Source organism: Muntiacus reevesi, chromosome X (genome assembly GCF_963930625.1).
Source record: "Muntiacus reevesi chromosome X, mMunRee1.1, whole genome shotgun sequence".
Classification (NCBI taxonomy): Eukaryota; Metazoa; Chordata; class Mammalia; order Artiodactyla; family Cervidae; genus Muntiacus; species Muntiacus reevesi.
In genome coordinates, this window is record NC_089271.1 from 85,753,627 (window position 1) to 85,772,111 (window position 18,485).

The 18,485-nt window shown below is 41.2% G+C and overlaps 1 protein-coding gene across 2 annotated transcripts in view; it reads left to right on the forward strand.

Moving 5' to 3' along the window:
* Positions 1–1,048: 1,048 nt before the first annotated feature.
* DIAPH2 (diaphanous related formin 2) overlaps positions 1,049–18,485 on the forward strand; it is a 969,789-nt gene continuing 952,352 nt past the window's right edge. For both annotated transcript variants that reach the window (XM_065914818.1, XM_065914819.1), the window contains exon 1: positions 1,049–1,390. In XM_065914818.1, coding sequence (XP_065770890.1) covers positions 1,256–1,390 — 135 coding nt within the window. In that variant the 5' untranslated portion in view covers positions 1,049–1,255. The remainder of the gene's footprint in view (positions 1,391–18,485) is intronic.

Below are 18,485 nucleotides of genomic sequence, written 5' to 3' on the forward strand. Positions count from 1 at the left end.
AATATATGAATAACAGGCACATGGGCATGTTATAGGCACACGAGGTCTAAATGTACATTTCTAGCTTCTCTAGGTTGTATGAAGGTGGTTCATTCAAGTTCTGCCAGGTCGCGCGATTGTTCTCAGTGTGAACATTATTTTTAAAGCGGCGTGGGCCTCTTCCTGACAACTCTAGGGTGAAAGATTAAGAATACCCGCGGTGCCCTGTGGCTGCTGCTGCTCAGTTACTTAGCATTTGTCTAGAGATTTACATTTTTAACAAAGCTTTGACACACATGCTCTTACTTGCTCCCCACAACTCTAAACCTAAAGTAGTTTGGAACACTGAAAATAGCACTCAATCCAACTGTTAGCTCTCCATAGGTGATTTGCCTAAAGAGCCTTACACCCCCTCTGGATTAAGCTGTGGGCGTCTGCTGCTTCTCCCACCCCGCAGCCCGGGAAATAAAGGAACGACTGTGTTTCTTCGGTCCCAACGCAATCATGGCAACAGAAAACACCCACTCCTTCCACTTTGACCCGTACAGTCTGTCTAGGCAATTAATCAGTGCTCCCCATGGCGGTGCTCCTGCGGGGTGCCAGCTGTCTTGCCAATCAACCCCTCCCACGGAGTGGAGCACAACCACACCCCCAGCCGGGGAAGGTGCTCTGGCCTACACGAGTGAAAGCGGAGACTCAGGGAAAACTCTCACGCGAATCCTCCCAGGCCTCAGTGTCCCCGTCTCTAAAATGGGCAACACCTCCTCTCTCTCGGCTAGTTCCCTCCCATTTCACGCTAGGCCCCTAGGAAGAAATCAGTGCTTAACCTCAGCTTCAAGTACTCTGGTTTGGCAGCCGTCGCCGTGCCGGGCATGCTCAGTAGCCGGGCCGCCCGGCGGCGGGAGTAGGAAGCAGCTTTCCGCGCCCGGGCGGCGGACTGCGGGCACTTTGATGAATCACGTGTGCGGAGGCCCTCTTAAAGAGATAGGCACCTACTTTCCCTCCACCCTAAACACCGCCCTGAGGGCGGCGGCGACTGTGGTAATCGCAGCCGCTCGGGGGCAGGGCTTGCCCCAGCGCAGAGTAGTGGCAACGGCTTGTCGAGTCTGGGGTGCCTGGGAGCCGGGAGCCCCGGGGACGTGAAATCGGCAGACCCACTCTCCCCTCCAGGAAGAGGCGCTGCCGAATCCACGCGGGGCAGCGAGACCGCCCCGAGGGGCTTCCTCAGTGAAGGAGAAGTGGGGTTCCAGGGCACAGGTGACAGGGCCGAAGAAAGATGGAGCAGCCCGGGGCGGCGGCGGCGTCGGGCGCGGGAGGCAGCGGCGAGGAACCCGGTGGGGGCCGAAGCAACAAGCGGAGCGCGGGGAACCGGGCCGCCAACGAAGAGGAAACGAAAAACAAACCTAAATTGGTGAGTGCTCCCGCAGCCCCCGCCGGCCTTGGGGACAGCGAGAGCCCCGGGATCCTCCTGCCGTTGAACACGGGGGGACCCGGGGCCCCCTCCCAAGGGTGTGCAACTCGGGGAGCCGCTAAAGCAGCGGCCACGCCGAGGCGCGGAGACGGCGTGGGGGCGGAAGAGCACCCCCTTCTCCAGTTAACCCCTTTCTCCCTCTTGGCAGCCGGGAGGCGGTGCGGGAAGGAGAAAGGCCCCACCCCAACTTGGGGAGACCCCGCGTACAGGATAGGGGCTGTTGTTGGTCTAACTTGGGGCGATCCTTCTTTGCGCGATTTCATTCCCCTCCCATCCATATCAATTGCTGGGGTTTTGACTCTTTAACTCTTAGGGGAGTGTTAAAGGGGAACCTCTCTTTTTTTCAGCCCCAGTACTAGGGAGCCCACCCACAGACTTACCAAAAAAAAAAAAAAACCAAAAACAAACAAACAACCATTCAACCAACCAAACAAAAATCCCACCACCGCAACAAAAAGCACGCAACGTAGGCCCCCAGTCTTTTCTACTTGACCAGATATCTAAGGAAGAGGCGCCTACGTGTTCCCACCCCCCCCTTGCCTCTCCATGTGCTCGCCCAAGAAACATTTCTTTAAGAGTGGGGGGAGCGTGGGAGTTGGAGGCTGGAGGAGGTACCACCAACTGTTGTGTGTGTGATCGCCAGTCGTCCAGGACTTCCACTTAGTTGATTAAGGACGCTCAAAAGCAGTAGACCGACTGCACAAATCTCCCCGTCTTGAGAGTGTACCAGCGGGAGCAGGCAGTCCATTTCCTGCCACTGACTTCATGTGCAGAGGAATGAAATCTTTGGGGCCTGGTATTAGATTGGGAAATAACTGGTGTTTCTTCAACTCATCAGTTTAAAAGGTTCCTCCTTTTTTTTTTTTTTTTCTTCTTTTTCGCCTTCAGTTTATAGAAAAACGGTATAATAGTGAAAATTCAAAACTTGTCAAATTCATACAGTGTGTTGGCTAAAGACTGCTTTTGTCAGCCCTGGCAAATATTAGGCAGACGTTTATCAATAAACTTTCTAATTCGGATGGCAGAGGGGACATGGTTTTCCAGCTTAAATTCAGCAAATACTCCTCCTGTCCGAAAGTTCTCCATTTGTCGGTAGCACAAAAGCCACATGTTGTATATTCAGTTTTCAGTTTTAACCAGCAACTGGGTTATAAGGAAGGAGGCAGTGACCTTATAACTAAAGACTTTTCTTAGGCCATCTGGCCATTTAGTATGTATTGATACCTGTTGTGCTTCTCTCTTGCCCCCTGTTTGCCTTTCAATTATGGACTGTCCAGATTGGAAAATGGTGATCGAAGTGTTATCAGGAAATTTGCAGCCTTCTATTATGTGGAAAGGGACCTAGCAGGGTATAATAAAACAACCAGACTAAGGTCTCATCAGTTCCACCTTAACTTGAGGCAAACTGACTGTAACTTGCTGCGTCCTGTTACCACTCTACCCTCTAGTATTTACAAATGAAGAAACTGAGTCACAAGCTCTTTGTGAATTATCTGCCCTGCCAGAGGTTTAATGAGTGCTCCTATTACAAAACTTAGAAGAGTTTCTATCACCAAGTTTAACGTATAAAAATCCTGATGTAATTTTTGAAATTTATCATTTTGCAGTAAAAGAGTGATCATGTTTCTTCTTTCTTTTTTTGGACCCAATACAGAACTGGCTTAAACAGTGGTTAAAAGTTTAAACAAAAATAAAAGTGAACTGATAGTTTCCACAAAGTTTGGTATATCCAGCAAGAGCCTTCCACTTTTGGGATGTATGAGTTCAAGAAAAAGCACTTATCTCTGTCTGTTAGTAATAACACCTTGATTCTATTCTTCCCTTCCCTTGGGTCATTTGTCCTGTTTCATCTTTTATGCTTTGACAAGGTAACTAGATAGTTATGAGATGGTATCACTTTCAGTTCCTAGCTAACACTATTCGGTGTTGAACATAGCTTAATACATTAGAACAAGTATTTGAATCCAAGAGTTCGTCGATATCAATGGGAACTTTCTTTTGTACTCAAAATAGCTTTTGAGCCTTACATGATTTTACAAGCAGATATGTCAGACTTCATAAACACATATTTAGGACGACATTTCAGTTCATTTTAAGGCAGGAAAGTTGACCAAATAATAAGACTTGGTAAACTTTTAAAAAGAATGCCTTTCTCCTTATTTTGAGTTGTCTTATTGAAGTGCTCAACATGTTCTAAGGCCTTTTAGAGAGGAGTTCATCTGGGATTCTTAAAATATTGTTGGTAGAGTAAAGCATTACCTAAATTTTGTTATTTTGAGTATTATGTTGTTAATCACTGTAGTAGTTTTTAATTGTGTTCATGTGTGTGTGTGTAAGGTGTTGTGGGAGGTTGTAAGAGAGCGCCATATAGTAATAGAAATTATTTGTGTAGGTGATTATAGGGGATAAGGGTTCTTAAACTGAAATCATATGAAAAAATTTGAGTGTATGTAGATACATTTATTTTTCCGGGCCCCTTAGTTTTCATCAGTTCCTTAAAGGCATGTGTTTCCTATAGAAGAATGAAAACTGTTGGGTTACCAGAGAGTAAAGGAAATCACGCGTTGATTCCACTTGAAGAAACTGGGAAGAGGAGGAGGTCATTGACGAGGGATAAGGGAAATAACACTGACTACTTGAGTGGTTGATATTGAAGATAGTTCATCTGGCAGTAAACAGTTAATTACAAACATCTATATAGTATTAGCTAAAAGGAAAGTTTCTACCACGTAGAAAATTTAACTCCATAGCTATGGTATAGTGGATTCATGCAGTATAAAGGTTGTGATTCAGTTGTTTTCATTTAGTTTCTCATTGTTCTGGGAAACTGGAGAAGGAAGGCACATTTTCTATAGAGAGGAATGACTTTTATTTATATCCTTTAACCTTTGGATGGGTATTAGTGAGAAGTTTTCAGAGCAACATTTCAGGACTTTTAATGACTTCTGCATGAGATTAGTTAAATCAGTTTAATAAAGCTTACTTCCATTTTCTTCATATATACAGCCTCATATGACCCTTTTTTTTGGTTCTTTTTAATGAAGGCAACCTTGTTTTGGACTCCTCACAATTTGAATAATGCCTTAGTAGTAGAGCTTTGTATTTTATGTAAACCGTCTGGTTAGGCCCAGATTGTAGCATGTCATCAAACAACATGAATCTTAATTAATTAGTAATTTGATGTCAACCATGGAATGTATTTTGTCAACTCAAGTAGTTCAGAACACTCTGGAAGTGTCATGAAGGAGACATCCTGAATCGCACATATTTCAGGCAGTGATTTAACCATTAAGAGAGGCTAGTGTCAGAGGCAGACTTTCCTGATGGCTCAGCAGGTAAAGAATCTGCCTGCCAATGCTGGAGATGCAGGAGCCCTGGGTTCGATCCATAGGTCAGGAAGATCCCCTGGAGAAGGAAATGTCAACCCATTTCAGTATTCTTGCCTGGAAAATCCCATGAACAGAGGAACTGGAGGGCTATAATCCAAAGAGCCAGATGGGACTAGGCACACAGTGTTAGAGGTAGAACCAGCCCCCCTCACATACATACCCTGGGGTAGAGTGGCGTAGCATTCTTTGACATTTTTGCATTTTGACTTTGTGTTTCTGCATAATTCCTAAAGCCTTTGGTTGTTTAGATAGTATAGTCGCATTAGTAACTTAAAGTAACGGAAGTTAATATTCTGGTTCTTATATAACATTCTGAGTATTTGGTTATTTGTTTTTAATTGGTTTCATCATGTTTTGATTTTACTTGATAAAGGTGAGCATAGTGGATTCCTGTATGCCACAAAGACTTACTGAGCACTTACTATATGCTAGGCATTATTCTGAAGGTTGGTGATACAAAGATGCCATTGTCTAGTGAGGGAGACAGGGAAGTTAATTAACAATTACAGAGCTTCGTGATAAGGAACAATGGGAATATGTAGAGGAGGGTGATAATAGAAACATGGAGAGGCTTCTGACTCAAATTGGATGCTTGAGTGTGGGAAGGAAAGGCTTACCATAGTAGGTGGTATTTGCACCAAGGTTTGAAGAATAAGGCATTAATTGGTGAAGGGGAGGGAAAGGCATTTAAGGGTGAAAGAACAATGTGTACAAAGGTAGAGAGATGTGGTAGCATGCCCAGTAAAGGAGCTGTGCGGTTATGTTAGTGGCTGAAACAAAAGTTACATATGATGGACCTGTTAGAAAAGAGATTGAGTCCAGGTCTTGATGGATGTTTGTATGCCATGTTGCAGTTTCCACTTCTTTCTGAAAGCCATAGTAAGTCACTGAAGAGATTTGAGGAGACTGAGCTGATCAGAATTGTGTGTCAGAAAGAAACTTAATATAGTGGAGACTTTCTTGGGCAGGGGTGCCAGAATGGAGGCAGGAAGACCAGTTAGGAAGAGCAGAATGGTTTAAGAGTTCATTGTTTAGGGTTGGAGACCTGAATTCCACCTGCAGTGCCTCCACTCATCCATTTACTCAGCATATTTCTCTGCATCTCTGTTTCCTCCTGCTGCTCCATCACCTCTCCTTCCTCCTACACATCCTGAACATCTTCACCAGATCAGAAATGTCTGCATTGTTTTTCCTTTATAAATCTAACCTGTCCAGGTGGTGTCTCATAATGCTTTCATTCTTCCATTAAACCATCAGCTTTCTGAAAGCCCTTCCTTATTCTGAACTCCTGACTGTCGTGAGTCTGAATGTTATATGCTGATCTTGTATGTCCAATAGATTTTAAAATGCTTCTGTGCAAGGGTCCTGCTTTATGCCTATTCTTAAATCTTGCAGACCAGTGCTGGGGTGCAGAAGTACTCAACACATTATTATTAGCTGGGAATTCTTTCCCTATAGGCCAGACATTTTGAGAGTATGAATTGTTGAAAAGAGACTTTTTGAAAAAGAAATGTGCTGTTTTTTTTTTCTCTTAGAATATGTACAAATGAACCTATGTGTACATGTTTGTGTCCTTTCTGTAATTTTGAAAGTTGAGAAACTTCTAGCTTGATCTCTTATTTGTTTGATTGGGTTCTTGTGATGTCACAGCCTGAACTTCCATGTGGGGAACCAATATCCAACAACAAAAAAATGATACAAATGAACTTACTTACAAAACAGAAATAGTCACAGATATAGAAAACAAACTTATGGTTATCCAGGGGGTAAGGGAGTGGAGGGATAAATTGGGAGATTGGAATTGACATGTGTATTATCAATTACACTGTAGTGATCTATATGGGACAATAATCTGAAAAAGAGTGGATATATGTATGTGTATAACTGATTCACTTTGCTGTGCAAACTAGCACATTGTAAATCAACTATACTCCCATAAATATTTAAAAAAAAACTATTCATGACCCAAGTAACATTTTACTGATAATAGTACGAGATATCGGATTATTAGCAAAAGAATACTGAATAGAGGACCAAAGGACCTGGGTTCCAGTATTTATTCTTTTAGTTGCTTGTAATCTCTGATGAGCCATTTAACACCAGAGGGTTTGAGCCCTTGATTAATGCCTGACAGAGATAATGCTTACCTGATTTCCTTCACAAGGTGATTTAGATAAAACACAGTAATGAATGAGAAAGCATATAGGAAATTTTATATTGCTGTGCAAATATACAACACTATTGTTAACCCCTTGTATTACCTGAATCAAATGCATTGTGATTGGATAGGTTAATGGTTTTTTTGCAGTTTGATAGTTCTAACATTATTGTACAAAGTACTATAATAAGGTTATTTGTTGGTTGATTCCTTATTCTCTCTCCAATTTGTCCACTTGAAAGATTATACATTCTGTCCTTCTGCAAATAATTCATTTTGTTTAATAAATGTAAGGTGTGAGTTTAATTTTTTTTTTACTGTAATTAAAAAAAATCAGGCTATCCTTGTCTTTCTATGTATCAGTTTGAGGCATTTAAAACTTCTGTTAAAAAAGTTTCACTAGGTATCTTTGACATTCTGTCTTGTCAGGCAACTTACTGCTGTTGTACAAATAAGAAAACTGAGTCACTGATGTGTTAAGGAGTCTGACCTAGAGATAAGTTTAAAAGCTCTCAGTTCTATTGTCAAAGTTAGATACAGCAGTGAGTCATTGTGCTTCAGGGACTTTGAAAGTGAAAAATTATGAAATCTCTTTTTTTTTATTCCTTTTTGGAACAATTATCATTTTAATCCACCTAGATTTCACTCTGAATGCCAAGAGCTCTGGGAGTAGCAGCATGTCATTGAAGTAAAAGCATATACTTTTCCAACCTGATCTCAACACTGTAAATAACAGGATGCTCTGAAAATAGTGCGCACATAATATATGCTAATTTACATGAAATAGCACATTTGACTAAGTATCACTGGGTATCAGTAGCACCATAGGGATGATTATTGAAGACCCAAGTTTCTCTTGGTCCTATATTTCAGTCTGCCATGCAGAAGAGACCAGTTCCTTCCATCAGATTTTGGCTGTTTCATACTTACTTTTGTCTCATGACTGAGGAAATTAGCATGATAGCCAGGTGATTTGAAATACAGTTATATACGTGTGATCCAGGTAGACCTCTTATAAAAGACACTCAGTGGAAGATAGGTCAAAAAATGATGCATGTTAAAGGAAAGTTGAGATGCAGTTTCACATAACTATTTATTATCAATGTAAGTAATAGAAATAAATCAATTCGTCCTAATGTAAAAACTTACCTGATGAGGCTGAATCGGTTTCAGTCTAAATTATTTACTTGGACTGTGGCTTGAACAGACATTCAACTGAATCCTAATCCTTGCTTGCTTTCTGTGAAGCGGCCTGGGAAAAATGAAGTGGCCTGGGTGCCTTTCTCACGAAAGAATGTAGAAAGCAAAATCTTACTAATCACCATTTACACAGGCTTTGGTTTAAGGAAGGTCTTTCTGTATTGTTTTAGCGAGAGTCAGCTACATTGCTTACCAGATACAGAACTGCCAGTTGGCCTCCAGTCTTTCTTTCTGTCAGGGCTCTGTTGTGGTGCCTAGTGCAAGTGAGAAGTTCCTCAGGTGGCTATTCAGACAGTCCTAGGTAGGAATCCACGACTTCATCAGGAATGAGTGATTTCTCAAAGGCTATTGATTCAATCACCTAGCAAATCTGGTGCTCATCCAGGGGAAAAAAGATGTTGGGTATGATCCTTAAAAAATCTATTTGTTCTTCTCTGATAGATATCCACATGCTTTGGTAAAGATCTGCTCAAAATTATGAGGAATTTTTTATCTACCTTTAATTTGCTGGTCTTTCCCCAGCGAAAAGTAAAAGAACTAAAATAGAGTTTTCACTTTATTTGTAATATGGGCTAGTTAATAAGGCTTTATTAAGAAGAGGTATGAGAAATTTCAACCTACTAAGAATTAGGATAGTATAATGAACCACCATGGGGTATTATATCCATTAACTACGTATAGTAGTTTTGATTTTCAACATTTGCTTCATCCATCCTTTCTTTTTTTCCTTGCTGAAGTACTTTAATGCAAATCCCAGATATTGTGTCATTTTATTCATGGTGGTTCAGTGTGCATCTCTAAAAATGACTGACTTAAAAAAAAAAAGTAACCACTATGCCCCTGTCACATCTTTCAAAATTAATATATTCCTTGGTATCATCTCAGTATCTTCTGACACTCAACTCATAATCCAATATCCCCAGTTGCCTCAAAAAACAGGTTTTTAATGTGTGCCTAATTAATGTACATCTCATTGAGCTCTTTATACAAATGCAGCTTTAAATTAATGGCAAAATGTCGTTCAAAGTTGCTCCACATAAAGTGTCATATCTATCATATGTATCAGCTCCAGTTAAGTTCACTTCTGTCTTCAATTCTGTAGAAATACCTGGAAAGGTTGACTATACATAGAGCAGGTGTGGAGGCTCCTTAGAACAGCTACTCTGCTGAGAAAAGAGATTGAATTAAGACTTTTGGCTCCACTCACTAATTGGGTAATCGCATGTTCTTCATTTTGCAGTTTGTGGAGTGGGGTTATGTGCAAGAATTCCCTCCTGGGGGAATATTGTAGATAGTTGGGCAAAGGATTGGCTTCTTGTTTTGTCAATCAGGGGTTCATAGAACTCTCTGATAGGTGCCCTGTATGGCTAAGTTTATGTTACTAGCTCTAGTTTCAATTTCCATACAAAGACCAATTTGGTACTTTGTGTCTGTCTTTGTTTTTTAACCTTTTTAAAACACTCTAGTTTGCTGTCTGTGGATAATTGGGTGAGCAAAGTTTTGCAAAGAACTCTGAACTATTAAGTTTCCTTATTTAGACATTTGTAGGGTTAAAATTGAAAGCCAGGCTACACTAATGAGGAGCTGGGGATGGGTGGAGTGGGTAAATATGAGAAATCAGCTTGGGCAAAAGGCCTAGACTCCACACAGATTTACTAACGAAATTGTGTAACCACTATGTTCCAGGCAGCAATTTCGTGCTGTTATTGTGCTGCGGGGTGATAGGCATATAATTTCTCGAGCTTTGCAGACTCAAGTAGCTTTAGACTGCTAACCAATCTCCAGCCTGCACCTTCTAGGCTGACCCAATCAGCTGGGTTGATTTTCTTCAAAACAGGTGATGATTGATAATTGTTTGGGCTGGACAGGTGGCGGGTTTTCTTCTTTTATTTTGCTTGAGGAAAAGACAACTCTGGAGGTGGTGTGTTGTGTGCTTTGAAATCCATCACTGATAAAATCTCAAAGCCTTAGTAGCATATTATGTCGGCTGAAGGTGCTTAGGAAGATTCTATGTGGAGACAGCAAGGCCCTTGTATAGACTACACACTGACATTTTGAACTTACGTGTATAATCAAGACTGGGGTTTCTGTGTATGGTTGAGCCCTGCTCACGAGTGTGAGACCACAGAGGTCAAATCACTTACCTAATCATTTGCTGAGTCACAGGACTGTGACTTCCGGGGACTATTTCTAGTTCACACAGAGGTACCATGAGGGCTAGCTACTGCAGTTAAGACCAGGTGAATTTTATTCTCACACCAAATGGGAAATTCAGCAAGGCCCAGAATTTAATGTCTCATTTAGAATAGGTATTTTTCCATTTGTCATTGATTCTGAAATGGACAATATAAGGTGTCCATGTATGTGCAATGTTTTTCGAAACCGGCTTGTAGATGATTGCAGCCCTCAAATGTAGAGGATTGTGTCCTTGGAGATCTAGGCTCCAGGTTCAGTATGTTGATTACTTTCTCTGACCTAAGGCTCCTCCTCCCTTTCTGCCCTCCTCCCAGTCATTTTCTTGACATTCTTGTGCCTCAAGAGTGCTTCATGTGGTTACAGATCATATGAGTAAGACTGCATTTTTTTTTTAAGTTTATGTCATAAGTCCAATTCATTTTCACTTACATTGCCCATGATACAAAGCAGTAACTTAGAGAAAGTTAAAATGGGTTAAAATAAATATAACAGAAGCATTTCCTCTAATAATATGCTCTGTGGTCTAATACCTCCCATTACAAAATCAATGTGTTCCAGAAGAGTCAGGGTGTACATAAAACATTTGTGAGTAGAAATAATCTTTTCTTGGGCTGACCTCACAGCTTGTTTTTCATTGGCAGTGCATTAGCTTACACTTTCCCTCCCCTTTGGTTGAGTAGCTAATGGTCTTTAAACAAGCTATTAAAGGGAAGAATAATTTTACAATGCAAAAAAATAAAAATGGCCTGGATTTTATCCATGCTGATGGTTTGGCTTTTCATATATTTGTTTTACTGAAGCAGGGCTAACTCATGTTTCCTAGTGTCTAAATTCTCAAGCTTGCTCCGTATATCTTGTGCTTCCTTCATCAAACTGTTTTCAGATGGTCTTGTGAATTTCTGAGAGATACAAATCCTCCATTTTTATATAAGCTGGCTAGGTCTGAGACCAAATACTAAACTTTAAGTGGCCATATCTCTGTGTAAAATGGAACTGAGGCATCAGTTATACTTTAAATTAAGAATTGTGTAGGGCTCTGGACCCAATTTTCCATGCTCCTCCTACCAGCTCTGTTGTAGCTAATTGTGGATCAAAATGTTCTATTACAAACCCATGCTTTCAACCCCCTCCCTTTAAGTAATCTGTTATCGCTTGCTTGTTTCCAACCCTGAAGGTCATCACTATTGTTTTTACTGGTTTCTGTGAATATTATTAATGGTGTATGCTACTACCTGGCCACAGAGATAACGTGCAGAAGGGTGGCCATTGGATATGAAATCAATTACTGAGTGTGATAGGTTTATTTAAAAGCATTTCCTATCTATACCTGTCACCAACCATGTTGCCCTAAACTAGTAGAAGCCGCATTTTGTTCTTAGTATCACCCCTTCATGTTTTCAAGGTACATCTTATTTTATAGAATCTTAGAGCCCAGGACTGAGCCAGAGGCCAAGAAGAGTAAGGCAGGAGAAAAAAATAATGAAAAAGAGGCAGCAGGAGAGGGGGCAGTCCTGTCTGAGGGACCTCAGATCAGAAAACTTTATCCAGTGGCAAAACAGCTACACTCAAGGTCTGCTCCTGGAATGTGGATTGGCTTTGAGCCTGGATTAAGAAGAAAGGTTTAGATGTGAGTGGAATTAGGGGGAGCAGAGGCTGATCTTGGGGTTTAATCACCATTTTCCATTTTAGTCCCTAGCACTATAGTTTTCTTGTGGGAGAGGTACAAAGTTTTTACCAAGTCATACCACTTGTATTTCTCAAATGCCATTCCAACAGTTCCACTGCCATTGTCTTATTTAATGTCCTCATCTCTTCCCTGGCATGTCAGAAAAACTTCATTACTGGACTTGCTCCATTTTATCTCTTGCATATCCAACATTTATATAACTACTGCTTGAAAAAATCTTAGCTGGCTATCCACTGCCTATAGGGGAAAAAAAAAGTCTTTTCAGTATTGCATGTAACACTTTCTTGCTTCCTTGTCACTTAATATAGTTTTGTTGTTGTTCAGATGCCCAGTTGTGTTTGACTCTTCATGACTCTGGACTGAAGCACACCAGGCCTCCCTGTCCCTGTAGTTTATAACTGTTTAAATATTGTGCTGCTAGACTTAAACTTCTTCTGAAGAGACTGTGTCTCACCTAATTCTAGTATTTAGCATATAGATTCTTTTGGAGAAGGAAATGGCAACCTACTCCAGTAATCTTACCTGGAGAACCCCAGGGAGCCTGGCATGCTATAGTCCATAGGTTTGCAAAGAATAAGACACAACTTAGTGACTGAACAACAAGAGTATTTTATATGCTATACAGAGTTGAAATAAGTTGTTAATAAGATATCTAACTGGTTCTGTTAAGTTGTATTTTTTTTAGGAGTTAGTTTCTGGCAAGTTAAAGAAATTGTATAGAGAGTAAGCTAACTACTTCTTAAAATGTAATGCTGGGCAAGCCATTTATCTAGTTTCCCTTTTGGTGTCAGCTTATTCTGTCAAATAAGGAAGTTGAAATAAACAGTCTCCAAGGTTCCATTCAGCTCTGACATTCTGGAAGTCAAAAGTTATTGAGAGCTGTAATGAATCTGACCTAACATAAATACGTGACATCTGGGTTCTAGTTAGAAGAAAAGTTGACAGTCATGAAAGATGACTGTTTAAGGCTGAACGCTAATGGGCAAAGATATTGGTTAGTTTTACTCTCCTGTTTCTGAAATGTGAGTTAGTCTAGTTTAGTGAAGGTAACGTCAACATTGTTTTAACCATGTATTGTGTGCAGAGCCCTGCTGGCTCTGCTCTGGGTCATCATACTCCTTGGGTGGTAGCCTTGGTTCACTGACTGAGTGTAGTACTCGAGCCTTTCCAGAGTGGATTTGCAATAACCAACAAGATCATATGTGCCAGTTGCTACCCTAAGTGCTTTGCCTGTATTTGTCAAGTACATTGCAGAGTTTGGGGTTTTATCCTGTTGCTGCTTCCTAGATGATTATGGAAGACTCAAGACTCCTGGATCAGTGGCAAAAGATGGTTTCTTATTTGTTACAAAAGCAGTAGCTAGAATGTCAACATGACATGGCTGGCTCACTATGGTCCTAAGTCACATGAGGTAGCCCAGGATGGATGCCTACATAGGCAGTCAGTGGCGTTACAGGAGGGGAACACTGAGCTTGGCAGACTTCTCACTTTTATGGTAAGCAGAAGCAAGCCTGCTCTTTGTCTGGGGAGCAGTGATACTATTACCTCATCATCACAGTCACTTGCTACAAACACAGCCTTAGGAAATGGCTTCGCTGAAGTGTTGTCCAGCCTCTCAGTCTTGGCAAACCCAGCAACAATGTGCAGGGGTGCTTGGGATGGATGGTGGAGATCCCTGTCTCCATCAATAGTAACTCATTTGATCCTCACAATGTTATTTTGTAGGTGTGGAGGAAAGGCTCAAAGTCGATCAATAACTTGCCTGAATTTATGCAGTGGTGAATTTGGAATTCAAGACCAGTGTGATTATAAAAATCCATGTTTTTAACCAAGATTTGGCCAATACTACCTAAGACCCTAAACTTCAGAGTAGCTCTATAGATCTGAAGACTGAGTGGTTCTCTGCACTGGTGATGGTTGGACCGGCTCTAGATTTGTACTATGTGTGTGTGCTTAGTTGCTCAGTCATGTCCAACTCTTTGTGACCCCATGGACGATATAGCCCGCCAGGCTTCTCTGTCCATGGAATTCTCCAGGCAAGAGTACTGAAGTGGGTTGCCATGCCCTCCTCCAGGGGATCTTCCCAACCCAGGGATCTAACCCAGGTCTCCTGCATTTCAGGCAGATTCTTTACCGTCTGAGCCACCAGGGAAGCCCAAGAATACTGGAGTGGGTAGCCTATCCGTTCTCCAGGGGATCTTCCCGACCCAGGAATCGAACCAGGGTCTCCTGCACTGAAGGTGGATTCTTTACCAGCTGAGCTACCAGGGAAGCCCAGATTTGTACTATGCTTATGTCTAATTTAGAAGGGAGAGTTCAGGGGCCATTCATTTTAGTGTCACTGATAATCAAAAAGATTCTTTGATTCACTGCCGTGAAGTAGTGGGTCAGTAGTGGGTCAGACTTACTAGCAGAGAACCATGAGGATGAAAGTGATAAGGCTGTGGATTTTAAGGATGCATGAAGATAATTCTTTAAAAAAAAAAAAAGCACAGAAAACCAGGCTGGTCTCTGTCAAATAATGTCATGGTCAACACAAGGCCTGGAGAAGGAAATGGCAACCCACTCCAGTATTCTTGCCTGGAGAATCCCATGGACAGAGGAGCCTGGAAGTCTACAGTCCATGGGGTCACAAGAGTCGGACACGACTTAGCGACTAAACCACCACCACCACAACACAAGGCCTCCTGTATTTTATTACTGTAGCATATTGCATATGATTCTCTCACTCTTTTGTCTTTTATTAGCCAGGAAGAGAGTAGCTTTAGAACCAGTTACTTTGGAAGCCTTCCTTGCTGCTTCATATGGTAGTTTCTATCTCTCCTCCCCTCCCCACTCTCCTTCTGTTTGTTTGTGAAATTTTATGTGAAGTAAAACTGCTTTGGAAAAGCTAATGCTATCTCCTGTTATACAAGTATACAACATGCATTGTTTCTTGTTGAGGGGAGTGCCAAGAACCACCTACCTTCTCCTGCTGCTTCCTTCTCCTTCCTGCTTTGCCTAAAGATTGGCTGCTAAAAAAGTGTGACATATTCAGCCAAGTGCTGTCTTTTTTAATTAGGCTGTTGAAAGTGTTGTGACAAGCTATTTTTGCGTTGATGTGTTGACGAGTAATAGAGCCCTAAACTATGGGCTTAGGTGCCAAGTGATAGGGAAGTGCATAATGTGATTTCTGGTTCCTCAACCTTAACCATCATCCTTCCCCAAAGGAAAAGGGAACCTTTAGACAAAAGGTAATGAGTAAAATAGATCACGAATACACCAGTATATGCCTGGAAATGGGTTATTTCACCCTTCTGATCATTTACCTTAATGAGCTGAAATTTCTTGATTATTACTTTTCATAGAACTATGTACCATCAATATGTACCATAGAACTATGTACCATTCTTTTCATAGAGCTGTTGTACCAACTAGGAGGTAAAGGCTGTCTTAAGCTCACATAATGATATAAATGTAACTGGGACAGCAGTTAACTAAGCATACTGAGTATTTAGAAATTTTCCATTTTTCAAATACCTCTCCTATCTGTTCTTACAATTTCATGTTTCCTCCAAATATGGTCGTGGTTGCTGATCTCCTTCTTTGGTTTTTGACCTTATCTAACCCAAAGAACTTTGTGCTTTGGACAAATGTTTGAGGAAGGATGTAGCATTCTGTCCCCAAAAGTAGGTTCATTTTCTTTACAGCAGTGGTTCTCAGTGGGTGCACTTTTACCTCCCAGAGGACACTTGGTAATTTTTGATTGTCCAATGTGCAGACATTTTTGATTGTCAAATAGGCGAAGATGCTACTGGTGTGTAGTGAATAGATGTCAGGGATGCTGCTGAACATTCTGTGATGTGAGAGATAGCCCCCCATGACAAAGAATTCTCCTGCGCAAAATGTCTCTCCATTCTGTCCTTTCCTCTGTATTGAGACAGGGCCAGATCTTCAAGGAAGATGTGTAGAAGACATCATTTATTTCATTGACTCTCACCAATTTTATTTTCATTTCTTTCCTTTCCATTATTGGATTATCTGCTGGACTGGATTGTTGATAACTTTGTAGTTGTAAGCGATACCTCTTATCACTTCTCTCATTTCTGACCTCTAAGAAAAATGTTCTTTTTTATCCTAATGAGTTTAAAAGGCTGTTTTTCCATCTGCTGGTTCCTTGATACCTCAACAGCTTTTGACACTGATCATTTTGAGATCATCGTCTATGTGGATTTTAGATTCCACAGTCCAGTCTTCTCTGGCAGCTTCTGCCTCTGAATTGGTTGACCGCCAAAAGTAACAACTTTCCTTGCCTCTCACCTCAAAAACAACTCACTCTATTTGCTCTACTCCACATCCAATTGCAGGCAATCATATGTCTCTTCCAGGGCTACCTGAGCGCAGTTGAGGCCAAGCCTTTCTAGCTTCTCTGACATCTCAGTTCAATACTATGTCACTGTTTGCTGAAATACGTTTCCTAACTCTGGTGCAGTGCTTCTAAAACCAGTGTATAGTTGTTGATTCATTTATCTGAGACCCATCTGAAACCTGAAATACTTTATGCCAGTATTTTTTTTTTTTTTGGCAGTGGTTTTAATATTCTTCCTCTTCTCAGGGAAAATAAAAATTAACTTGACACCTGTCCTCCTTAACATGTGTGCATATGTGCGCATGCACACACACACGCACACACACACGATATTTATCAAGCTTACTTATTCATGATGAAGTTTACTCTTGCCTCTCTTATCATCAGACTGTATTACAATAATATTAGTCACTGACTGGCCGTTATGGTTTCTGTTCCAGTTGGGATCAAGGTTAACTTCCCTATTTGACCAGTGAAAGTCAGTAACTACTTCTCACCCAACTCTTCGGGACCAGGCTTATGTCATATTTAGGGTTACTGTTAAGTTACCTAATTTTAATCTTCTTATCTTCCTTTTTCTGTTTTGCCCCTTTATTTAAGTGAAGCCATTAGCTATGTTAGTCCATATGCCTGAAATGACCTCTTTTTTTCTCTTCGCAGTGACTAGTACATACTTTCCTTCCATTTTTTTCATACATTCCTTACAATCTTAATTGCCTGATTGAAAGTGATATGGTCAACTCCCGCCTCTTTAACTTGCAGTTTCCCATAGAGAACCAGTTCATTCTGCAGCACATGTGGCTGTGTTCATGGTTGTGCTCATTATAAATGGATGTTATGGTCTGTGATCATTCCACACATGAAATCCTCCTTATGTACGAGACAATATCGAGGGGATAAAAACAACTACACATAGGTGTTACTCTTGAGCTTGTGGCCTAGTGAGAAAAAGAGGGACAGATGAGTCTAAAGTAGTAAGTCCTGTAATAAACAAGTGTGAGCAGAGTATTCTTGGGGAATGTCACATACTGAACCTGCCAGGGAGGAGAGAGACTTTGCAAAGGCCATGTTAGAATCTGAATGTTGAAAAATGAAGAAAAGTTTGATAAGTTTAAAAGAGAAGACATTCTCAACTGAGGGAACACCACATACACATGTTCAGAGTTATGGAAAAGCAGGTAGTTATTTTTACAGGTTTTTGATTTGGAAATGTTAAGATCTTGGAGGGAAGGAAGGCTGTGACTGAACTTGCTTTGTAACCCAGTATGAATGATCATATGAAGCACTTTTCACCAACTCAGATGTGAGGAGGAGAAAGGGAAGTAACGTTCTCTGGGCATCTACAAATGCTCCAGGCAGTGTTGCGGGAGCTTTACGTTACCATCTGACTTAATTTTTATCCTAAATATTTGTGGGAAGTAGAGTTGTTTCCCACATTTACAAAGTGGGGAAATGAGTCTCAGAGAGGTGAATTGATTCTGATTCAAAAATACACCCTCTTTTATGATAGCCTGCTGGCTTCTCAGAAATAACAGAGTCTTATTTAAAATTTTGAAATGAACTATATAGTGTTTTTCTACTTTATGAAAATCAACTTCATATTTTGCATTTTTATCTTTCCTCCTATCCCAAACCTTCAGTCAGTTCAGTTCAGTTGCTCAGTCATGTCGGACTCTTTTCGATCACATGGACTGCAGCACACCAGGCCTCCCTGTCCATCACCAACTCCCGGAGTTTACCCAAACTCATGTCCATTGAGTCAGTGATGCCATCCAACCATCTCACCCTCTGTCGTCCCCTTCTCCTCCCGTCTTCAATCTTTCCAAGCATCAGGGTCTTTTCAAATGCGTCAGTTCTTCACATCAGGTGGCCAAAGTATTGGAGTTTCAGCCTCAACATCAGTCCTTCCAATGAATATTCAGGACTGACCTCCTTTAGGATAGACTGGTTGGACCTCCTTGCAGTCCAAGGGACTCTCAAGAGTCTTCTCCAACACCACAGTTCAAAAGTATCAATTCTTCAGTGCTCAGCTTTCTTTATAGTCCCAACTCTCACAT